The sequence below is a fragment of the Drosophila pseudoobscura genome, chromosome X, assembly GCF_009870125.1.
Source record: "Drosophila pseudoobscura strain MV-25-SWS-2005 chromosome X, UCI_Dpse_MV25, whole genome shotgun sequence".
NCBI lineage: Eukaryota > Metazoa > Arthropoda > Insecta > Diptera > Drosophilidae > Drosophila > Drosophila pseudoobscura.
This window is the reverse complement of record NC_046683.1, coordinates 45333212-45358617: the sequence shown is the minus strand read 5'-3', so window position 1 is coordinate 45358617 and position 25406 is coordinate 45333212. Positions and strand designations below refer to the sequence as shown.

The 25406-nt window shown below is 46.3% G+C and overlaps 1 protein-coding gene across 16 annotated transcripts in view; it reads left to right on the top strand.

Annotated features, from left to right (window-relative positions):
• The window catches only part of nrm (neuromusculin), a 145846-nt gene that overhangs the window by 88329 nt on the left and 32111 nt on the right, over window positions 1-25406 (top strand). For 7 of the 16 annotated variants that reach the window (XM_033381582.1, XM_033381577.1, XM_033381574.1 and 4 more), the window contains exons 1-2: window positions 7527-7749; window positions 19046-19688. In XM_033381582.1, the coding sequence (XP_033237473.1) occupies window positions 19496-19688 (193 nt within the window). In that variant the 5' untranslated portion in view covers window positions 7527-7749; window positions 19046-19495. Of the gene's footprint in view, window positions 1-7526; window positions 7750-19045; window positions 19689-25406 lie in introns of those variants that run through there. The other 9 variants (XM_033381579.1, XM_033381581.1, XM_015187297.2 and 6 more) reach the window with 4 other exon arrangements.

The following is a 25406-nucleotide window of genomic DNA, read 5'->3' as shown; positions in this document are numbered from 1 at the left end:
CGTGTTCGTATCGGTGTCCGTCTCCACGTGTGTGTGTGTGTGTGTGGATCCTTACCTCTGTCATATCATGTACACATCACATCAATTTGCAAAAATAAATGAAATGGCAGCAGTGAGGAGGAACAGAAGCCACTTAAGCAAGGACTCTGCCACGTCCACGGTTCTAAATGGGCCCCGGAGATGGCGACGGCGACTGGAAGGGGGGGGGGGGGGGGGGGGGGGGGGGAACCGGAGTGTGGGGCGAGTGGAGTGTGTTTGCTGGTTTAAGCAGAACTCCTGCCTGGAGAGGGAGTGCTACGTGCGCGTTGGATGCGTTTTTGTTTTCGGGCTGTCACTTGCACGACTGTGTGTGCCTGCCACCACGCCCCCTTCTGCCCTACTCCTTCGCGCAAATCAATCTGTGGGCCAACAAATCAGTAAAGGGCCTGGGCAGAGATGCTGCTACGGTTGATTTTTAAAGAGGCAAATGTTTGCCGCTTAATGATGTTTGTTGCCTGTCGCCAAAGTCCCGCGGAGCCCCGAACGCGTGTAAATTGGAATACGTGTGTTTGCCGTGCCGTGCCGCACGCCCCCGCCACCGCCACCGCCCCCGACCCCACCCGTTTGGTGGCTGGCTCCCCGTCGATGAGGCCGTGATGCCGGCATGTAAATTTAAATGTATGTAAATCGCATTCTCCTCGCGCCCCACAGACGAAAGGCTTTACATCCCGCCGAATGACATTTGCATACAAGAACCCTACATATGTCACTCCTCCCCAGCCCAGACCAGACCAGCCCAGCCCAGCCCAGCCCAGCCCGGCCCAGCCTTTCCCTTTCTCTAGACATGGATGCAAGAGGACTCGTACATTGATGTATGTATGTATGTATGTTTGTATGTCATTTGGTATGTAAGACTTAATCCTTTTTGCACGCATTAAGGGCTTGCCAAAAATTTGTTCTTGTTTCAAAAACAGTAAAATCCCCCGTTTCTCTCCATTTTTCCGTTTGCATTATACAAATTTTATGCGGTTCGTCAGCTTCCTTTTGGGTCCCTAAAATGTGTATTATACATTTGTGGAGAGGTTTGGATGGAAGCACTTCCGCGTAAAGCTTTCCCCGGTTTTCATTAACAGTCGCTTCGATGCAGGGATCTCCACAATATCCCTCATCTCCAGCCTTCAGAGTCTGTGCAAAGAATCCTTGTGGATCGTTTGTGGCTATGTCTTACGGATCTGCTAGGGTATCTGAGGCTTCGGTCTTCTCTATCCTTGATTTATTGTTTTCTTTCTTGTTTTATTTTATTTTGGAGGCGTGGTCCCCGGCCGGCTTCCCTGCGGTTGCTCTCTTCGTCAGACCGAAGCGCCGCTTGACAGTCAGACATCAAAATCAGCTTAGGGAATTTCGCTTAATAGAAATTTACAATATTGTTCTGCTCTCCCACCACTTCTCCGGTCTCCCCACGCCCCTCCTCCCCCTTCCGCTCGTGCTGTCTCCCCTTGGCCAACGTATCTGCTGACGCTTTTGTTGGTCTGAATTTAATTACGGCCTCTGATCCGTCGGCGGCTTAAAGCGTGTAATTAGTGCGACATATAATTGAAAAGGACTCAAATGATACGGTTTGCCCGGATGTTCGGACGGTAGGACGGTAGGACGGTAGGACGGACTGTCGGACGGTCGTTTGGTCGGATTGTAGGACGGTTGGCCGGCTGGCTGGCTGGCTGGCTGGTTGTCCAGCCCCCCAGATGTTCGTGTCCAGCCCACTGTCAAATATGCCAGTTTTTCCTAGGAAATGACAATCCGAAATGGCCCTGCTTTATGCGGGAAAATGTCACCAATAAAAGTTAAATTTTAATGGGTTTCATACGTATACAAAAAAAACAAAAAAACAACTTTAATTAGATGAAATTTGTGTATAAATAAGCAAATTGAATGGGGGTTAATGTTACAAGTATTTTGTTTAAATTCGATCCTTTAATGGCGACAGGAATCGCTCTCAAAGAACTTCGGAAACATTAGAACAACATTTGGGGACGTACTCCACCTGAACACCACCTTCTGCCTTCCGCCTTCTGCCTTGTGCCTTGTGCCTTGTCATTGTCTTGCATTTTCCAGAGCCGCGAGGCAATTTGGAATCCTCTTTGGTCGAAACTTTCCTTTCTGCTTGTCAACGGAAGAGGTTGAACAAAAACGGGAAACGCAAGGCAAGGCAAGGCAAGGAAAGGCAAGGAAAGGCAAGGAAAGGAAAAAAGAAAGGAACTGAACGGAACGGAAAGAAAAAGGAAGGGAAAATGAAACTTCTGAAGCCTGGCGGTACGGTACGTTTTGCACATCAAACAGCGACAGGGACTTGGATGACATGTTGTCAGCCATTTGGGGTACCAATTTGCGAGTGGCCCGAGGCCACGAGGCCGAGACTCCAGTCCCTGGTGCCGGGTGCCCGCTCCCCGCTGCCGCACCGTCACTCGGGACCGGCCAGTGCCCAGCCAGCAGGCGGGACGGATACTTGTAGGATGTGGCATGATGGCGGAGGGTGCACCATTGCGCACAGAATGGCAACTTAATGCGACGGTGCTGCTTTTTGTGGCTCTGATTTCTTTCGTATGCCACAAATCAAAGTTTACAACATTTGCTTCGGCTGTTGGCTGCTGGCTGCTGGCTGATGGCTGATGGCTGTTGGCCATAATTCTCATTGTCTATCTCGTTCTCTCGGTTACCTTTTTGTTTGCCTAAAGTTTATAAAAAAATCTTTCACTACATTAAACTTTGTGCCAGCGCTCGAGCAGCAGCAGCAGCAACAATAACGAAGCAATAACAGGCAACAGCTTTTGATTAACTTTCGTGCTTGCCGCGGAAGCTTTCGCTCATTTCCGGTTCCTCCATCCGCTTAAATTCGATGGCTCCGGGGCATGGCCAACCGTGCATTCTGTATTGTACGCGCTCGTGTTTCTCTCTCGCCTCCTGGTCAATCAACCCCACTCTAAGCCCCCGTAAAGAGGTGGTCCGGTCTGAATGGGGACTCCAGCGTGGCTACTGGCGGTTGACATGATGACGTGTGTAATGAGCAAACAAGCACTGGGAAAAAGTGCACAAATAAATAATAGAACAAATGGCAACAAGACGAAAACAACGCTGACAATTCCTGGCCCAGAATATCCTGCAGCGCAGGGAGGCGAGAGAGACACGGGAGAGAGGAGAGAACGGGGGGGGAATGTACAATAAAGAACATCAAAAAAATCACTAATGAATCCGGCTAAGGATTCCCAATGCACGTTGCAGTTGCACGCGCAGTTCAAATGAATGAATGAATGAATGGCGAATTGTTTCCAGTTTCCCCCAGTTGTTTTTGTTGTTGCTGCTGTTGTTGCTGTTGCACGAGTATGTGGCTCCTCCGGCAGCAAGGATAGCCGGAAAAAATACTACGCTTTTAATCCCTAATGTCAGTTCACGTTCAATGGAGTCGGAGTCAGAGTCAGAGTCACAGTCACAGTCAGAGCTGGAGCTGGAGCTCTTCCTGTACTGTCCTGCCGTGTCCTGCCCTGTCCTGCCCTGTCCTCTCCGCTGCTCCACCCCAGTGCCGCTCTGGCATTGTGGTCCATTTCTTTACAACTCTTTCGCCCCGGCTCTGTTCATATTATTTCTATTTTTTCCATTCCCATTCCCAGTTCTGTTCTCTTCTGTTCGGGTTCTGGTACCGGGGGTTCCGTTCCGTTCCGTTCCGTTGTTTCCCAGCTCTGCGGATGCACTTCGTCCTGTTTCGTTCTGCAGCCGGAAAAATAACTTCGCAGCAGCAGAAATTTCCCTGTCGGCGATGTCGGGAGTTGTTTATTTAATTAAAAATGAAAACAATGTATTCCCCTCACCCCATTTCCCATTCGCCCATCTCTAGCCCCTACCTCCCCTCCCGTCCTGGTCGCCCCTTCCGTTGCCGAACAAGAACATTTATTGTTGTTGTTCTTATTGTTTTTGTTTTTAATAATATTTCTATCATATTCGTTTAATATTTAAATATTTCTCCCACTCATTCTGTCGCTGCTTAAATTTTTTCAAAATTAGTTTCCATCCCCCCCACCAACATTATGCAAATTTTTGCGCATTTTGTGCGGTTGGTAAATAATTTTATGATGCCGCTTGGCTAAGAGTGTGCCCCGCCACGCGTTCAAACTAGTGCTTGCTGGGCCTCTGATTTGGGCCTGGGGGTTGCCTCATTTAAATGTTAAAAGGATTCAAGTTTACCCGGAGAGAAAGGGCCTCGGAAGCGGGCACTTCCTCATGGCATTCGGAAGTTGTCATTCGCCCCTTTGTGACTTAATTTTTGAATGAATAATGCCGCACTTGCGAGTCCCGACTAATTGCGAGCCAACGATGGGAGGATGCATGCCCCGGTCAAAGAAACAACCCATTGGATTAGCTGTACCTCAACCCTTTTGATGGATTTCGATGGGGCTCAATATTAATCTGTCTGTACGGTCAGAGCTTGGCCAAATGGGAAGAATTCTGTTCCTATGATTCTACTTTCTAAAAGCCGCCTTTTGATAAGAGGATTAACCCTATTTCTCCTTCACTTATCTCCCAACTCTCTTTGATTAGCCTCAGTTCAAGCAGGTACCAAATTTTTTGGTCGGTCTCTGTATGAGCTATGATTTTTCCCATTTTTACCATTTTTACCATTTCTACCATTTCTAGCATTGCTCTACAACGTCCTTGTGTGTTGCAGCACTCAACAAACTTAAATCAAATATGACCAAGCCTTTGGCTCTAAACTTGTTAAGACTTACCCGTACATATGTATGAACATATACATGTGCAAATAGAGGAGAACGAAAGAGGGCGAAAGAGTGGAGAGAGGGAAATGGGTTGTAGAGGGAAATAGAGCTTTTTGGAGAATTTTCTCCGTACACTTCATTATCCGGTTCTGTGGAAACAAAACGCATCTGGCAGCTTGAAAATGAAATGCTTTCAAATGAAACGAAAATCATATTAGAAACGCAGGCCGTAGTATACCGGAGTATAAACGCAGATGAAGACGAACGCTCCAAGGGAAAATGGAGCAAAAGCGGGTGGAAAACTCTATGGAGAGCTCATGGAAAATGTAAATAAAATTCCATGGCGAAACATTTTGCAATTACAGGGCACAACTCTCGTCTCGTCTCGTCTCGACTCGTCTCGGCCCTGAATCCACTCTCTACCAATCCCTTTCTCCTCGACCTCGACTCCAGTCCACGGCGAGTGCTGGTCATTAAATATTAAGCGAGCGGTAAAGGAAGAGGTTGCTCCCGTTGCTCCTGTTGGGCCCCAGAGCCCCCCAGGAAGGGCCTGGGGAGCGGCCTGGGGGTTTGTTTGCTCAGGCGAGAGCGAAAGTTCCTCGGCGAAGAATGGCTGGTCTCCGTCTCAGGGCCAGACGGTCGGGAACTGCCGTAATTCCCATTCCCATTCCGATTCTCGTTCCCGTTCCCATTCTGCGTCTCTCGATTTGTGAAAATGTCGCGACATTTGTGCTTCACTCTTCGCTTTCGTTTCCTTCCGCTTTTCCTTCGCTGCCATCCGTGTCTGGCGGCCGGCCGCCCTTTGGCACATCGTTGCAGCAAATTACAGAAATTAAAGCTAACGAAGCGCGAACATTGCCAACAACCCGACAAGATGTACTCCTACTACTCGTACTATATATAGAGCTATATAGAGACCAGAGCCGGAGCAAATCGGGGACAAGGTGTTGGGCCCACTGTGTGATGCGTGGGTAAAGCGTTCTCGCTCCTTTTTTCCCTTTTCCTTGCCTTTTCCCTGCTTTTCCCATTGCTTTTCACGCCGTTTTCCGTTCCGTTTCGCTCCTTGCAATTTCTTGTCGCGTGCCGAAAGGATTAAAAGTAAAATTCCCATTTTGCGGCAATTGAATTAGTGCTAAAGGACCTGTGATTCGGGGTGAGCAGGGAAATCGGAGGGAAATGCTTGGATGCCCTGATTTCCACCAGTACGAGTATTACAGGCAATGGATCTTCGGGGCACACCTCGCACGAGCCACGACATCCAATACCATTCCCGGGGGATAAACTAAAATAAATGCAAACCAAGTAAAACATAAATAATACAACAAGCAGTCGCGCACTCAATTACCAGCGAGGGTCCGTCCGTCCGTGTGGATGGGGGATGGCATCGGATATGGTCCACAGGTAGAAAGTCAATTCCACCTGCCCACCTGCCACTCCACTCCTGTCCGCCGTGGACACCGTGGAGCGGAGGCGTGTGCTGCGTCAGCGGTGGCAGCAACCCCGTGCCTCATTAATACACCGTCGATATGTTGTGTGTGTGGCGGCGGGGCGGCAGAACGTGCGTAGGGGAAGGGGTGCGCCTCAGGAAGGACGCACAGGTGTCAGACGTTCCCGCCACCCTGTAACACAAGACGCTATCGGTCCTTTGTTTTGCTCTGCTCATTCTTCGATTCTCTCCCCACCATTTGGCTCGCTCTCTCTCTCTGTCTCTCCCTGTCTCTGGCCTGTCAGTGCCGCTATCTTGGCTCTTTTTGGAGACTTCTCGGGCTGGCTGTAGAGGCTGTATGGGGGGCAGCCTTTGAGGCAGTGCCTTGGTTTGTGCCTCGTTTGCTTTGGCCATTCGCCAGTTTTGGTTTTAGCAGATTCTCTTGCGTGTGCACCTCCCCTCCCCGCTCGTGCCCATCCCGAGCGAATTTCTCGATTTGTGTCTTGTCGTCTTTTTGTTGAGCGCCAAAAATAAACACAGCGTAAATCGTCCGAAATTGCTTGGGCCACAGCTCGGACGATTCCAAATCGTTTGGCATATGGTGGGAAATCAGAAAATCAGCCCGATATATGTATGCATCCATCTCCAGCAGCCATCTTCTGCGGTGGCTCATTCTGTTTGTGTGACCCAGAAGATTTCGCCTCATTTCATGTAAATTTCCAAGGTCAAGATTGTGCATGTGTATATCCCCCCGACCCCCCGCTCCCCGTGTTGTGGTTGTTTTTATACCTAAATCTATTGGCCAAAACTCTGTTTGATAATAATCATTAATGGATCTTTGTATCTTTGGATTCCACCAAAAGAACCATTCGATCCGTAATGTCTAGCAATTAAATGGCGAGCACCTCTGGCATTTAGAGCAAAGCAACAGAGTCCCGAGATGCGGCAGCCGCAGATGCCAAAGTCAAATTTGTTGAAGCAGCTGAAAGCCGCTGAAAAGTCTCCAAGAGATGGCTAACATGTGGCCGACGGTATCGCCGTTGGCCTGGCCCAAAACACTTGACCGACCCGCCACCAGCTGTGGAAAGGAAACGACGTCGACGACGACGACGCCAGCTTCAGCTTCAGCGCCGACGACTACGACAGCGTCAACGTTTCGCGCGGGAGCCACTTTAGGGGTTGGTTGTTCTCTCCGCTTCGCGTAGCAGTGTTGTCTCTGCCACTTGCCACATGCCACTGCCACTGCCGCCAAGGCAGAGGCAGTGGCAGTGGCACAGGCAGTGGCAGCTCTGCTGGCGTAGCAGCTGACGCTGACGCTGACGCTGCCGTTGGCGTTGCTGCTGCTACCGTTTTGGCTCTTTGGCTTCTGGCCACCTTCGAGTGTATTTCAGTTTCATTTTGAACGCCGTGCGCTGAGAACGTGGACGTACTGCCGGTCTCGCTCTGTGTCTCTCGGTCTCTTGCCCCTCGGCTCGCCTCGAGTCGTAGCGTAGAACGCGTGTGAACCAAAAGAAATAATAATACTTTTTTTTTTGTTGAATGGTGGCATTAAACGGAACCCAACCAAAGAGCAACGTGAAAGTAAGGAATACGAAACAAAAGGCGATTAAAAAATATAATTTAAATTAGGAACAAAAAAAAAAATCCAAAATAGAGAGTGACAAAATAAATGCAGAAAATATAGAAAACAAACAGAAAGGTTCAGACTATATATTTAGATATATGTATTTCTGATTAAAAATATAATTTCCAAGGGAAGAAACTATAGTTGTCCACCAAAGACTTTCTCTGACGACAGATGTGCACGAAATTAGCACCAGAATTTGGCCTTGAAAACTGTTTTGGCTTCCGGTCAAGAATAAAAAACGGCGATCCCTCGAATAAGCTCGTAACTTTTACAAGAAAATAATTTTTTCGTTCTTGATTTATAATCATAATTCCTTGTATGTGGTGGCATGCGGCAGCAACAAGTAAATCATCGATGAAAATACACCTATATTTAAATCTGAAAATGTTGTCATAGGAATAACATTGAGAAATACTCGTTTATGAATATTCTTTTATTTTTTTGTTGTTCGAAAATGAGCGAATGTTTGAAATATGTGTGCTAAAAGCGAAACCGAAAATCTCTCTATACATCCTCTGCGAGTATACGATGTATATATGGATACGGATTCGTGGCGTATGCGACGATCTCTGCGATGTGCCGGCTAAACAGAAGTCGCGGGTCTGGTCAGAAATTATATCATAGCCGAATCCACTTTTAAAAATAGCGCGCAATGATTTTTTCTTATTTTTCGTATAATTCAAGAAAAAATATGTGTCATGCCTGGTAAAAAAAAAACATACAAACATATGCACTATATATATATATATATATATATTTGTATATTCAAACGCAAATCGGGGTTACATGTGTGTATGGCCGCAGATACAGATAATCCCGTACCGAAACCGAACTTTTGCTTTCCAGATAGATTTCCGTTAATCAAAAATAAGCACATAAATAAATTGTGTAAAACATTGGTCAATATGGATATTATGGTTCCGAAATGCCACACTACCAGCGACCAGCCACAAGCCACCTGCCACCTGCCACCTCCTCGCTGCGGTAGAAAAGCGAAAAAAAAACAGAGGCCGGAATCAAACGGAATAACTTTTTCGTTATTGTTCCATCCAAAAACGCCATCCCTGGAGGCCTGCCTGCCTGCCTGCTATTCCTCCCTTCTTTCGGCCAGGAAAGACAACGAAAAAACAATTTGAGGGACGGGAACAGGTTGTGCACATTTTAATTCACGGTTCGATGACCACAACGGAAATTTCTTTAATGACCACATGCGACGACGCGGACAATGACGGTCTCGAATGCTCCCAGTGCTCCCAATGGAGGCCGGAGACAACTGCACGTGGGTGCAGATTTTGGTGGCAGGAGGGGGTAACCCGATGCGTTGCACCACCACCGGCCTAAATGAATTGAGCCGGAGGTCCGTGCGGACTGTCTGCATCTTCCTCTCACCACCACCACAGTGTTGCAGGTGTTCCATGGAGAGCATTCTGCGTTTGGAGCTTATTCCAATTATACGCAATGTTATACAGAAAGTAAACACTTTTCATGGCATATTATGCGAGAATTGTTGTATCTAATTATATCGAAATTCAATTCACATCATGATTAGGAATATCTCAATATTTAACAAAGAACAACAGGCTCCTCGTGTATGGAAACCCAATTTGCCAATTACCATTCGAAAACATTAACACAAATAATCGCTGGCCGATCGACGTAGATTCAATTAACGGCGAGGTCCGTTAAAAATGAATTGTTGAATCTGTATTTTTGTATTTTTGTAGTTTTGTGACATTTTAAGCCTTTGGCAGTCAAACAGAAAGAGCAAAAACAAAAACGGGGAATAAAAAAGAACCCAATAAATAGAAAATGGAATAATAAATAATGTAATTTATGCAGCATAAAATATTATAAATCCCAAATTATAAATCATACGCAATATATGCAATTGGAACTGCAATCAGAATCAGCGATTCCAGTTTTATTTATTTATGCAAATGAGAATTGTTCCATGTCTCATTGTGTAAGTAAATTAAATTGGAAAACGAAACCCCAAGCCCCCATATAGTGCTAGAATTCACCGAATAACGCCTAGGACTACTTAAAAGCACGAACCTCTGTATTATCAACAGACTAGAGAAAGTATCATGGGAAAGACGCTTCATTTGTTACAATTACAGGGGGGTGGGGATTCGGGGGATACGGGGGATTCCGAGCTACTCAAAAACTCAACTCGACTCCCGCTTCCTGCTGCCTGGAGTTTACTTTCGATCGAAGGTGGAGATGGAGAAGGAATTTCTGCCAGTCAGAGACTCTGAGTAAATTGTAGCATACTTTCAGGTGTGCCAGCCACGTCGTTTAGTTTATTTCATTTGTGCAATCAATCAAGCGGATGAGAAGGCCAAAGAGCAAGTCCTGCTCCCTCCCCACCTACGGCCGTGATGTTTAAAGTGAAAGGATGACTGGATGGCTCCATCGCCCATCGCCCATCGCCCATCGCCCATGTCCATCCCATCCCCCTCCAGCGTCAAAATGAAAATGTCTGCAAAGAGAATATCTGTATGTTTTCCCATTTGATCTCTCTCTTTCTCTTTCTCGTTTTGGGCGGGGGCTCAGGCTCCCACGCGTTCAGCATAGTTTCGTTCTAATTTTCTACGCAACCCAAAGTTGTTTTTTCTTCTCCTCTGCTGGAATCACAAATCAACAGCAAAGAACAACAAAAGCTCAAAGGTTTTTTGCCTCGAACCCATACCACCTCCATACCACCCGCCCACCTCCTCCGCCTCGCCACCTGTCGTGACCAAGCCAAAACAGAATACAATTGCCACAACGAAAACGAAAGAGTCGCAAGTGCTACGCTACGCCTTTCGGCGCAAATTTCCCAAGGTCTGGCCGAGAGAGGGAGAGGGAGAGAGAGGGAGTGAGAGAGGGAGAATTACCATTAAAAGCGCGCAACTCAATTTTTCGGATCTTCCGCCCAGATCTTCCCCCCCACACTCGATTTTGACCTCTGTTTCCCCTTTGATTCTTGGGAATCTTCTTCTGGTTCCCAAAGTTGTAATTGAGTTTCTCGTTTCTCCCCCTTTGATTTCTTTTCGAGCTGTGTAAATGGAAAATGAAATATTTTCACTACCGAATTGCATCGTTTCAGTCGTTTCAATCGTTTCAGTCGTTTCAATTCGCAGAGGATTCTGCTGTAACCTTTGGTAATTCCAATTGGAGTATTTATGTGCCCGTACCAGTAACGAGGACATAACATGTCCATATGTACATATGTCTGTAGGTACGTGAATGTGATGGCGATAAACAAGCAAATAAAAAAGCAATTAATGCGCTTGTCGCAATCAAAGTGTAGCCGTTTGTAGCCGGCCACAAGTGTATATCTGAATCCCATAGATGAATCCCATAGATGCGACCGGCAGTAGGCAGCGAACAGTCCGGAGTCGGCAGTCCTCAGTCGGCAGTGGGCTAAACAAAAACAAAATAATATATCAAGCGAACATCAAACATTTACCCAGCGGACAAAATCGTAATAACATTGGAGTAAACCGAATAAAAATATTAATGGGATCTCCGTCCGTATCCGCATTCCCATTCGCGGCCCCCAATGGGTGACACAACCACACACCCGCACACCCGTGGACACATTCGTAGGCCTTCCGACCACATAAATATTTGCGGGACGCATTACGGTTAAAGCCATGGACATGTTTACCCGCTGTCCGCTGTCCGGTGTCGTCTGTCCCCTGTCCTCTGTCCGTTGTCCGTTGACCGTCGTCCCCACGGTCCTTTCGATATGTTTGTTTCGGTTTCTATTTTGCATGTCATAAATTGCTGCACAAACAAAGGCAACGGAGAAGGCCACCGAAAGGCCACCACCAAGCACCACCGCAACAGCAACAGCAACAGCAACAGCAACAAAGAAAACCGCATTAAACGATATTTTTCATTTGGGGTTTTCCCCAAGATAAGGGGGCGCTGTCTCCGTGCCCGATTCCATCCATCTCCGGGACCCATATGAGCCATGTGTCATAGACTTCATAATGATGATGTTGACGGAGGGGGAAATAGTTTTTCCTTTAGCTGCTTTTCTTTTCCTTTCCCGCTGCACATCCCACATGCCCACATCCCCACTTCCCCGCCTCTCTACTTCCCACATACATTCTACATCCTACTCTCTGGCTATTTATTATTTGCCCAATGTCTGGTCTGGAAATTTGTAGTCTGCATCTAGGCGTTGTGCAGCTTGTTTGCCAACTAAACAGTCAGTAGCGGGAGATCGAGGACTGCGAACGGGGGGGTGGGGCGTTGGAGCGGTGGGGAGGGTACAAGGACTGGGACTGGGGCTCGCTAACCGCCTAGCCATGCATCATATTTTCGTTTTGGCATTGTCTGCAGTCTCTTTTCTGGTTGCATATCATTTTGCAAGTGCATTGTTTTCCGAGGGTTTTTTTCCGAGGACAATGAGTGGCGTTGCCCTTGTTTTCGAAACATGGTTTATTATGGCCACATGGCAGATGGTAAATCAAGTTAGACCCGGAAATTGCAATGAGCAGGCGAACCTATACACTTAATCATCATCATCATCGTCAGACGATATGCCACTATCAGTGTCTTTTCCAATGGCATCGAATACTATATATTCTCAGAGATTCTATTTGCAACAGTCCTGCTGTGAGGAAAGGATAAGTCTTGACTCCGAAAACCCTTTGCTGAACGAAACTCGATCGAAATCGGAGTTCTATATATCATATGGGAGGGTCCTTTGGCCGTCTCTCTCGGTGTGTGTGTTGCCGCTCAAAAGTTGTGATGAATTAGCCAAAAACATGCATTCCGCTGGGGTACCGTTTCGCGTCAGACGACGGGTACACGTTTAATTTATTATTCTACTTTCTAATCAACCTTTATGTGTGTGTGAGCCCAGAGAAGGTCGAGCACACACACACACATACGTGTAAGTGTAAGCGTAAGTGTTACCCTGTGTGTCCTTATCTGGTGTTACCTTTTTTTCGCTGTTTTTTTTCGCCTCTAGCCGCACGCAAGAGTTGGGTTAAGCACACATTCGAGAATTGCGGCACAATAAAAATACTTTGCAAATTAATTAGTGAAATTGTTTTGGGGCCACGTCGAACTTTGTTCGCTGCAACTTTTGTCGACCGCGCTGCTAATTATCAAGAACTCCCTACGCCCCTCCGAGCACCACTCCGCCCCACTCCGCCCCACTCCGGCACGCCCCTTCAATTGCCTATCCACCGAACAAACGAACACACACCGAAGCCGAAAAGAAGCGGAGCGACTCCCGTGCCCCAATGGGGGGAAATTACATTAAAATCCTAAATAATGAAATTGCCAACGCAATAAAATGATTTTATGATTATGGCCCCAGAGTGTGTGACTTACTCCGGCTCCGGCTCCTGGCACCCGGTACCCGTCACCCGTCCCCGTGACATGACTCCGTCCGTCGGCAAACTCGTCGATAAAATTCGAAAGCCAAGAAAATGCGTGCGGCATATTTTAGGGCGGCACTTGCCCCCGTTGCCCCCGCAACCCCCCCCAGCCCTCGCAACCCACGCAGGCCTTTGCATGCGTCTGTCTCCATGTCTGTGTACGCGAGCTGTAAATTAATAATATCAACTTTGGCAGCAAATGTCAAAAGGAGCAGGAACATGCCTCCTTCCCGCAGCACTGTGACATGTGTGGCACTTTCCGCCCATCCATCCATCCTCCTCCCCCATCCATCCTCCGGAATCCAATGGAATGTGCGTGACTCTTGATGACTCCTTAGTGTTTACGGCCTGCCGAATCAAACTTCAATGAATGACATTTGTGTACATGGAGAAGCTTTCTCAGACATGTTCGAGTCCTTGCGAGGGGCGGGGAGGAGGGTCCAGCAGTGTAATGCATAAAACATCTCCAAGTCTAAGGCGAAATCAATTCACACACAGAACGCTTCGCATGGATCCCGTATTCAGAAGTTATAATTTCATATATGTTTATTTTGAGCACAATTGTTAGCCAGTCTGTGGCGATTTCCTCCCCCAAAAAGAGTGCGCCCCAAAGCCATGTTTTCGTTTTGAAATTTTCTACAAAGGGTCGCGAAACAGGGCTCAAAACCCTTGTCAAGAGCGCTTTCCGAGGATTGTTTTATGGGGACAAATTGGAAATTAACCACCACCCATCAGCTACCACCCACCATCCACTACCCACCACCGACCACCGACCACCACAGATGCCGTGCGGAAACGGGAAATGTCGTACATTTATTACTTTTTAAATTTCTTATTAGCAGATTTTTCTGTGGAATGGGCCCTGGGCTTGGGCCTGGGCCTGACAATCAGCATACAATATTTGAATAAATTGAGTTCTGTCATCAATGTCCAGCCAAAACCACAACCACAACACATTTTCCCGCATCTCACACACACACACACTCACACACACGGACACTGAAGAGCTTCCTTCCCGCAAGACAAGCCAGCAATCAGCAGCTCTTATCAGAGAAGAAAACACACAAAAAATATAGCGGCGTGGGGTGGGGTGGGGTGGGGTGGGGTGGTGCGGGTTGGGTTGGGGGATGCAAAATGAAAAGAATAATCATATAAAAACTCAACAACATGCAACCACTATGGGTATAAAGTCGGCAGACCGAGTAGATTGACTGGAAGCGAGCGCTTGCCTGTCGGGCAGAGGCCCCCAATCCCCAAAAAGCCACTCCAGGGATCGTCCTTGCCCCTTTGGCCAACAGCCACCAGCCAGTAGCAGTGGCACCAACAGTAGCCGTGGCAGCGGCAGCACGGTGGGTCGGGGGGTTGGGTAGGTAACAAAAAAAAAGTGTTGTGTAAAGTGTTGCACATCAGGCCACAATGGCGCTAAGCCAATAAATTAAATCAAACAAGCGCGATAACCATTTCACTTTTGCCATGTCTGTCCTCTCTCTCTCTCTCTCTCCCTCTCCCCCTCTCTCTCTCTCTCTCTCTGTGGCTCTGGTCTCTGGCCTGGTCTCTCGTCTCTCGTTGAGACCACTAGACACTCACTCGACCAGACCCAACTTTGTTGTGGGATTCGCATACGCAGTTCAGTTCAGTTCAGTTCCAAAAACGAGCGAAAAATAACTGAAAAACCGACAAGAACTGAAAAGTTCCAATAGCGTAAACAATATAAAAACTGAAATGCATGAGCTTCTCGGTGAAAAATAAAACAAAAATAGCCATAAATGCATTTAAATAAAAGAGAAAATAAAATACGAACCGAATGGAAGAAAATAAGACAAGATACTCGTGCAGCGAGCAAAAACCAAAAAAAAAAGCTGGGTGAAAATTGTTTAAAAGCTTCTGTGACATATTCAGCGAATACATTTTTCCGCATATTCCATTTCCCATTTGCTTCCTGGTTTATTTATTTTTTTGTTTTACTATTATTTTTATTTTTATTCTTTCAGTTAGTCGGTGGGGGGGGAGGGGGTCCACGCACCGATAAAAAAAGATGATTATTTATTTTTTCCATCACGAGTGTGGAGCGTAACGACGCGTCGCCATTCTGCTGTGGCATCTATGGAAAATTATTAAAAGTTGTTGATTGCTGTTTTGATAATAAGTTTCTGGGGTTTGGGCAGGGGCTGGGGCTGGGGCTGGGGCTGGGGCTCTTGTGGCTCCTGCTGCTCCAAGGATGATGCTGATGATGTTGTCAGGACATTGCTCCATTAAAGTTCAAACGATTATATCTATGTATATGTTGTTGGCATATAGCACAGACACTCGTACTCGTACTCGTACCCGTACCCGTACTGGTACTCGTATGCTGCATGCTTCAGGGAAAAGTTTTTGGCAGGAGGAGTCTTTGAACAAAAAGGAAACAAAAGCTCACTGAGGTCACGCTAAAAGCTCAACAAATTTGTAGCCACTCTTCTCGTGACGTTAGAACAAAAAAAAAGAGCAAAAAAAAAGAAAAACATGAAACTACTTAGCGTCGTTGATGAATTGTGACATTTTTATGGGTTTGTCTTTGCACGGCAGCACAGAGAAGAGAAGTGGAAGCGTCCACTCTTGGCTTAGCCTACACCACCCGCCACCCACCACCCACCACCCACCGCCCACCACCCACCACGCCACCGCACTTCAGTGAAAAGTGTGGCCAGTCATGATATATACTTTTCACTCGCCTCTCACTCCCCCCAGCCGTTTCTCCTCACCCTCTTTAATTGTGAAAGGTCCAACCGCTTTCGACCCTTGAACGCTGAAAGCGACCCGCATATGATGCCACCTGGAAATTATTTAATGCGCCTCTCACGTGTCGACAAGTCGTTGAGAGCCTCCTCCGTACGCATAACCCGGTGAATATTTATCGATGCAGGTTCAAGTTGTGTATTCGCGATTCATTAACTAAAAGCTGAAAGCTGGCAAAAATTGCTAAACACTGCCCGGGAAGGCCCGGGAAGAGGATTTCCTTTTTCTTCTCGTTTGATTTCCCAAGCCATTGGATTCCACTTTAATGAGTCGTTTACGGGAGAAAGCTGTCGGGGAGAAAGACTTCCCACACAAATATCTCAACTGCCTTTAATTGGCTCTATGAACCGACGAGATTCCCTTTGAAGTAATAACCCGGAATCGCATTCAAGTGCTGGGAATACCGTGGAGAAACGTACCTACGAGTACATTAGTCAAATGCGAACTTAATCTTTTACAACATTCGAATCGATGGGGAGAGGATTTCTTTCGATTCGACTTTCTGGCCAAAGGAAAAACTCGGCAAAAATAAACAGAAAAGCCCATTAAACGATATCTCATCAAGAAAATCGCATTAAATATGTTTCTGCCTAATTTCCCACGATTGTCGGTGCCCGAGGGGGAGGTGTAGGTGGAAGTGGAACCGTTTGTTCCTTCCATCATTTCGCTATATGCATACAAAGGCGATAGCCCCCACAATAGTCGTATATCTCGTGTACATATGAGCGGAAAAAAAAACGCATTGGCAGAGCCAAGAAACGAAAAGAAACAGGGATAATTTTTTATGTTGTTTCCGTCGTCGTTTTTTGTCTCTCTCACAGTTGAATGGCCACAAGGCCCATACGAATCGGCCAAAAGACACAGAGATCCCATAGAACGGCAGAGAAAGGTAGCAAAAACGAGAAATGTCGTAGATGAGATGAGAGATGAGAATAAATGAAGCAACAAACATGTGTGTGTGTGTGTGTGTGTGTGTGTGCGAGAACAGAGAGAGATAAATTACGTGGCAAAAATTAGACACTCGGAAAAGCGGAAAAGAAGCTACGAAATATACTCAAAGAATGGGAATCCAAACTTTATTTTCCCCATAAAAAGCAAAGTCCTCTGTGCCTCAGGCATTTGCTAATATTATATATTTATATATGTATGTATGTATGTATATATTGTGCTACCTGATGGCACTTGATTTGGCCATCATTTGGGCCGATTCCGGAGCCGAGTCTCACTTTGGCCATATTTTAATTTCGCACGCGCCGGCTGCTTAAGCTGATTAATGGCCTCCGAGCAGAAAAAGCTGCTGTCAATCAAGAATGTCCGCACGGAAACAGATCCTTGAGGTGGCCCCCGAAGGAGCTGCTTATGGCGTGGCAGGGCCATGGACAGATAGTTAGTAAGCTAGACATCGGGGCTGATGCCCCCTCCGCGCAGCCCGCTCTGACAGCCATTTAAACTGAATGGCTTTAAGATGATTATTGAGTTGATTTTCAATAAGAAGGCGGCTCCTTCTTCCTGTCATTTCTGTCAGGTTTGTAGCGAGACCCGGTGAGCAGCTCTCAGTGGGGGTCCATCTTTCATATTCCCGATCCGATACACTTCTATATACAGGTGTTCACATCTACATATATTTTTATTCTGGTTATATACTTTATGGGCTTGGAGATTGATCCATAAAGTATTGTGCATGATGTAGAAAACAAGATCTCATAAGAGCACACACACTCGTACGTTTTATCAAAGAGCAGAAGGTGTGAGCTCTATGTGGGCGGGTAGACAGAGTGTGTGGAGAGTGCGGCATGCGGCATGCGGCATAGTGGGTGGGTGGGTGTGTGGCGTTGCGCTGCTTTTGACGTTGACGTTGGCTCGCCAGATATTGGTCAAGTATTATAGACATACATACGTACATATGCCAATATCTAGTTTGGTATATGGGGAAATATAAATTTGTCTATGCGATGGCATACATAAATATTTTCATGCGGTTTTCAGTGGGGGCCCCCCAGTCACGTTTTCATTGGAAAACAGTATTTTGGCTCAGTATTTGTTAATACTATTCGATGTTTGTTGGTCCCGCCAGCCGCCGCCGTCGCCGCACCCGCCGCCTCTTCATATACTATACATATACTTGGGGATTTATTTATTTTTCCCGCTTCGTTCGCTTTGGCAGAGAGCAAAAGGCAAGCAAACAGTGGGCATATGGCGGCGGGATGGCCTTCGGGGCTGCCTCAACGCCGTGCCTCATGCACCCACAAATTGGAATCAATATCGGAGCGGCCTCGAAAATACACAAATCGTCGTCGCCATCGCCATCGCCATTGCCGCTGCTATTTCCCTCCAACATCTTCGGCAATAGTCAAGAGTCGGGAGTTTGCTGGACAAACACAAACACAAACACAAACACAAACACCAACGCAAACACGAGAAGCGAAAGAAATTACAAAATATTGTGGAGCATACTTTTAGGAAATTGCGCCGGAAAGAACTAATACAATGTTTGGCCTGATTTTGACCGGTTTTCTCCCTCGCATCGCATCAATATTGTTGTTATTTGTGTCCGAGCCAAAATCAAATAAACCAAATTGATTGAAAATCTTTGAAAGTTGTTGGCGTCTAACTTTTCAATACCCAAGAGGAACATTAATTGGCTTTTGCATTGGCTTTTTATTCTCGAAAATTGATATTCAATCATCCGACAGAATAACCAAATATACATATCAGCCCTTGTCCTGGTTCTGGCTCTGGATCTGGTTCTCGTTCCGCGAAACTGACAAATTTAATCAGTAATGGAGACATGAGCTGGCTTCAAAAGCAAATTGGTTTCAATTACAATACATGTCCTTAAGGATGTGTGTCTGCAATGCGATGCGATGCGATGAGATGTTATGCGATGAGATGTTAAACTCGAAACATTCGGGCATTTAAGACAGATTTAAGCTAACTTTAAAGCGCAACAAAAGGTAGATTCCACAAATACCATACCACAAGTCACATTTATTTCCAATTCCATTTCAATTTCCATAGAAACCTTAGATGATTTTGCTCCTGTTTTATATTAATCTGAAATATTATTCTTCCTCTGGTTTCTTTGCAGACCCAAGTGCTAAATGTTCAATGATTGAAATACGACACCTACAAAATAATAAATCAGAAGGAAAAAAAAAGATAGAATACAAGTGAAAAATCAATGTGAAACAAAGGAAATGATATTGTAAAGGCAAACGCAGAGAGAAATCAACTAAATGCCAAAGCGAGGCGAGGCAGCGGCTGAAAATTGAAATACAAAACTGACATCGAAACAAAACAAAAACAAAGCAAAAACCAAAAAAAAAAAAAACCAGAAATCGTGAAACGAAAGAAGCGACTCGACCGACACCCACACCACACCACTCCCCACCCACCCACCACCGGCACCACCACCACCACCACCATCCAAACAAATATTGAATGCGCGTGAGTGAGGACAAATCCGAAAGCAGGTGTTTAATACTCTCGGCTAACAACACAACACAACACTGGCGGCACTGTCTGTAACACTGGAAACATGTTGCTGAGACGCTCGCCACACAGCGGCATCCCCAAGAAGTCGCCGGGGCGTCGGACGCCATCGCCATCGCCATCGTCATCGCCATCGCCATCGCCCTCGCGGCCATCTTCACACCCAACGATGCCACTGCAACTGCAACTGCTGCTGCTACTATGCCTGGCATTTGTGGGCCATGTCAGTGCACAATTTGGTAAGATCTGATACTGAAGCGGCGGCACAGTCCGCACAATAAATATAAATCAAGCGGGGAGTACACATGTCCCCCCGCCATTCGGGGCCCAGCTTCTTCCTAATGCATTAATTATGCGTTTTCCATAGTTTGCTTTCCAATAGAATTTTACATGATTATGGAGAGTTTTGTGCAGAGTTTCGGCATTCGGCAATATGCGACACACGGAGTTTTAATTATGCTGCCACATGCAGCACCAACAGCAGCCGCTCTGCCACGCGGGTGTGGCAAATATTACAAATGTTTTTGGCTGCCTTCTGTGCAGTCCATGAAATCGTAACGAGCTGCATTGTAACATTTGGCCAACAACAAGATCATGCATATTAAACGAGCAGCAAACTTAAAGAGTAAAAAGTCGATTCATGTTGGGTGGGGCTGTGGGGGGGCTGTGGGGGGGGGCGCTGGCTTATTATTTAATTAATTATACACTCGTCGCGCCTTTCCTTCGTTACTTTCTATTATTAATTTAGCAGGCTAGTGGAAAACGGAAAATGGTAAATGGAAACAGTGGCAAGGGCCATAAAAAAGAGCGCTCTCTTGAGTGTTTGTGGATCTTTTTCTGCTGCCTCTTTTCATTAGCATTTGTTTGGCATCGGCTTCTGTCTGGGTCCTGTGCCACCAGCCAACCGTCGGCCGCGTCGGCCACGTCCGTCGCGTCGGTACAATTTTCAGCACTGCACCCATCCCAACCCTCCGCCGAAGCCCTTTTCGCCATTGTTCTTTTCCCCATTTTTCCAAAGTGCAACTACATATTTTTTTAGCTTTTCCCGTTGTTGCGTTTTGTCGCGGCTAAGGCCTCGTCGCCTGTGCCAAAGGAGCAGATTTTTTAACGAGCCAGGACATGGAACGAGTCCCCTCTAAGTGAATTCAATTTTCGGCTAGAGAGATATTCAATTATTAAATTCCACAGTTTCGCTGCTCAGTCTTTTATGACGTTCGTCTCACATTTTACCGAATCTCATTAGACATTTCCATAATCACAAAATGGAACCAAAAACCACTCCAAACATTTGCTGGCAGAACATTACCAATGCTCAAGGGCGCTCAGGGCGCTCAGGGCGTTATTATTGTAACCGAAATGGTGTGATAGGCAAAGCGGAATAAACCAATTAAAAGAAAGTGACGACGAAATTGGGAGACACGCGAGATGACCATAAAACAACTGCTCTGCAGGCAGGTACTCTTCCGAGTGCCCACTACACTCGTATGGTGAGAAAGTGAGAAGGTATCTGGGGTGCTGGAGGAAGCTGAATGATTGCCACATGATGATGATCTCCTACACTTAATTAAATATTGTAACTTCTGTTCGGCGGGATTCCGAGAGGTTTGCTTACATTTGCTGCTTGGCTTTTTGCTGTTCTTTCCGCTGCCCTTCTGTGCCTTCTGGCTTTTGCTGGCAGTGCATGGGAAATGCATTTACGGAATGCTTTCCGCGGCACGAAAGCACGCGAGTGAGACAACATTTTCCCAGCTTTGTTTCGAGGCTGACCTGAGACTCGACTCGACTCGACTCGACACGACTCGGTGCATGAGAAAGAGAAATGTTGGCGGAGCTGCAATTGCGGATGGCTCTTCTCCCACGCCATTTGCATATGTTTTATGATCTCCAGTTTTCATTATAGTACATCTTTTATAGTACAAAGACTCTCCCGAAGAAGAGCGGGCCGCCGGGAAAAGCATTAAATATTCTAAGCTCTTGTACTGTTGCTGGCCCAAGGCCCCAAGGCCCCAAGGCTCGCAGCCCAAGGCCCGAGGCTCGAGGCTCGAGGGGTGCGAATTCTTCACACGTTTAGCGTAAAAACAAACTTTATGTGCAAACTTGGCGCCATTTTCGTTTCTGTTTTTTTTTTCTGCTTTTTAATGAAATTTTCTGTCGCTTCGCCCACTTTGTGGATATATATCTGCATATATATTTACTCGTATATCTTTTATACTTTTATGACTTTCATTAGAGTTTTTCATTTCGCCTAGTTTATGGTCCGCACGGGCTATTTAACTTTTAAGATATATGTATCACGAATACGAATACAAATACAAATGCAACAACACATGGCTTGGGTCAGACACATGTTGTACGGTGTACGTGTGCACGTGTGTCTGTGTCGTGTTATGCCTAATGTTTATTTTCCATACAATCCGAATTGGCCAATACCTCAAATGAAAATGAAAATGAAAACGAAAAGAGGAGCCGAAAAACTCTGTTCAATTGCCGCACAAAATGAATTAGTCTATAAATAATAGCTAGAGAAAACATTTGCGCTTCATCAGATGCAGCAGCAGCAGCAGACCACCCCGCCCCCCCCCCTCGCCCCTCGTCCCATCGGACGAGACGGATGTTGCATGTGCAACATTTACAGGATGCCATGGCAAAAACATTTTACGTATTTTTACTCTTCTATTTGCAGAGGCAGAGTCCGAGTGTTGTATCATTTTTCTATTTTTATTACTTTGAAACGCATTTCATTTTAGCATTTCATTGGCTGTTCCGCCTCCGTCTATGCCAGATTATATAGAAGGGCCTGGCATATAATTGGACTCTCGAAAAAGGGATAAACGGATTGATATTCGGTTTCTATCAGTATCTGCATCTGTTTCTGTGCCGTGCAACGTGAGCCCGTCTCTCTATTGGAAAACCTCTCATGCCCCTCATGAGGCAGTAATCCATTTAAATTTAAACCCATTTTAAAAGTCAAAAGCACAACTGCATGATGCTCGTGTGGGGCTTTTCCCGTCCGTCCATTCATCCCGTCCCCCCCTGCATTACGGGGGACGGGGACGGGGACGGGCACAAGTAATCGTACGCAGCGGCAAATTTTATTTTATGATAACACAACGGCAGGAACATTAAAATACAATGCAGCATGCCACACACCACAACAGGCACACAACGCAACACAGCAACACGACAGGCACAAAGCATTCAAATGTGTGGCACAAACTGGGCTTGTCATTTGTAAAAGCGAACAGAGCAGAAGCCGAAATCGGGAGACGTCTCCACAACGCAACGGTTGGCACGTGCCTCCAAGAGAATGAGCAGGGGGGCAGGGGCGAGGGGCGAGGGGCGAGGGGCGAAGGGCGAAGGGAGTACCATAATACACCCACCCACATTCACTCACTCGTACGCGTACGCGTACGCGTAGAGTATCCTTCTCGTCCTGACTCCGAAAATCGTATCCCTTAGACAGACTGTGTGGCTTTGCCTCGTTTTGCTCGCTTTTCTTTTCTTTCTCCCCATCGCCGTATCTTGATTTGTGGCAATTGAATGTCATGTGCAACAGCAACGACAGCAACAACAACTGACAGCACAAACATTATCAGCAACACATGGAAGACCCACGCACACAACCCCATCCCCATCCCAATCCCCAAACCCCAACGCTCATCCCCATCCACAGAGAGAGAGAGAGAGATTGTACTCCCACGCTTTGCTATATTGTATGTGTCGCGTCCTATTGCGTGTGTCCCATCTCGCATCTCTCCTGGTAAACAAATTTTCGATACGGTTTCGATTGTTCGCATCGCGCGTCCTTCCTGCCTGAGATACGGATTTCATGTATTTCACGGAATTGAATGGGGAGCAGGTGTCTTGAATTAGTCAGTGTAGCCTTAGCCGGGTGGGGAGGGGTGGCCCCCACCATTCACCATTCAACGTGCAACATTCAACTGCTCTGCCTGTCAATGATGTTAATTTGTATGGCTCTACAATGGAGGATAAGATGTTTTATGATGATGTTTCTGGGAACTCCTTTGATGGCAATCAACAATTTTAAGTCTATTCCTAATTCCATTCCTATTCCATTCCAATTCTATTCATGGATATGGATATCCAGACCATGAAAAGGTTTCCCTGGCCACTGCCCGTGCTAATTGCACGAAATCGAAAGCCAAAATCAGGAATACCATTATTGATTTATATTCACCAAAATTCTCATCAAATCTGTGTGGTCTTGCAGCACGCGGTAGGCAAATACCAAAAGGCAAATCAATTAATGCGATAATTGAATTGTTGTCAAATGCGATTCCTGTTGCCCATTGCGTTGGCCTTCCGCTTCGATCTGCAGCCACTGCTGTTTGTTGCTGCACACTGCTTGTTGCATGTGGCAGCCAATCAGGCAATGCCAATTAACGCCAAAAACAAAATTATGCCGGACCGTTCGAGGACAGTGCCATGATAAGTGCCCCACTACTGGTACGGACAGGTACTGGTACTATTTGAGGATATTTGTTATTAGCAGCACTCTGTGTCCATTAGGAAGTCGCCAGTCAGTCTTCTGCTCTAATCAAGTCAGTTGTCATTCGGGAGGCTGTCTAGCAATAAAATACCACTCCTCCACACAGTCTCTCTCTCTCTCTCTCTATCGACTGTCTCCTACTGCCACTCTAGCAATTGAATATGCAAATTGCTAGTAGCTCCTCCTCCCATCCGCTTCCAATCAGCACACACACACCCCTCAGCCATCGCCCATCTCCCTCCTCCCACCTCCCATCACCCATCGGGGATGTCCCCTCCGCTGTTTGCGACCACAGAGGCAGAAAAATTCATAAAATTGTTATAAATAGTACATGTATGTACTTGCTCTCCGTCTCTTCTCTCGTCGTCCTAAAGGACTTTTCCATGTGTGTCTCTGGCTGGCAGTTTTTGTTACCATTTTAAATGAAAGCATTTCCCTTTAGCACAGTTTGGTCTTTGATTAGTTCCAATGTGTACGAAAGGGGTTTCTACTCGTAATTGGTGTTCGAGTGACTGTCGCCAATTAGGGGTCCATTTTCAACTTCTGAGGGGTCCCCAGAGTACCAACTGAAGCTTCTCTCCGGTGATTATGGGGAGTATATTATATTGTTCTCCAGCTGTTTTATTGGCTTGATTTCATGGCAGCATCTGGGCCACAAATTCCAAGCCGAAATTCTTCGAAAACCGCATGAGCTTTCCTGTTCAAAATATTTACATAAATAGAAATCAGAATAAATCAAAACATATCCATTCTATGGACTAGACATGTACTTTTTTTGAGCTTCTCTCTCGACAATGCATAAAATGTCGTTTAGTTTGTACAATTTGACAGTTAACCATTAATTTAGAAAGGAGCAGGGACATCTGCAAGCGCATGGAGATGGGAATACAGGAGCCAGGAGCCAGGAGCAAGGAGCCAGGACCTAATGCAACTGCAGAATGCTTTGGCTCTTTATGGATGGCCCTGAAAGTGTCAGGGCAAATTAAATGGTTTGTTTTCCCCATCTTTGCATTTCTTGCAGCCACGTAAAAAGTAGCTCATTGTGATCCTTCTCTTGTGATTTCCCACTCTGTGGGGAAATGGCATTTTCCCGTGACTCATGCACCTGTTCGTGATTCCTTGGCTCGTAAGATTTCCACCCTGTAAGTTATATGAGTGCATTTTTCAACCAAAGTGAAGTGCAAATATTGGCTAATGTTCCGCTTTGGTGTAGCGCTCGTGCATAATCCAACTCCTCCGCCCCCCGCCCCTTTTCCCGCCTCCTGTGCCACTGACATTGATTAAAAGCACTGCCGCTGAAGGCGTTTACGAAGTTTAAAGTTGACATCCCCTAGATTTGTTACCCCTCTCTCTCTCACTCGCTCTCTGGGTGGATGGACAAAATTTAAAAGAAAATGGGGACTTCTTTTGGTTAGTTTCATGTTTTTACCATAGAAACATTGCAGTG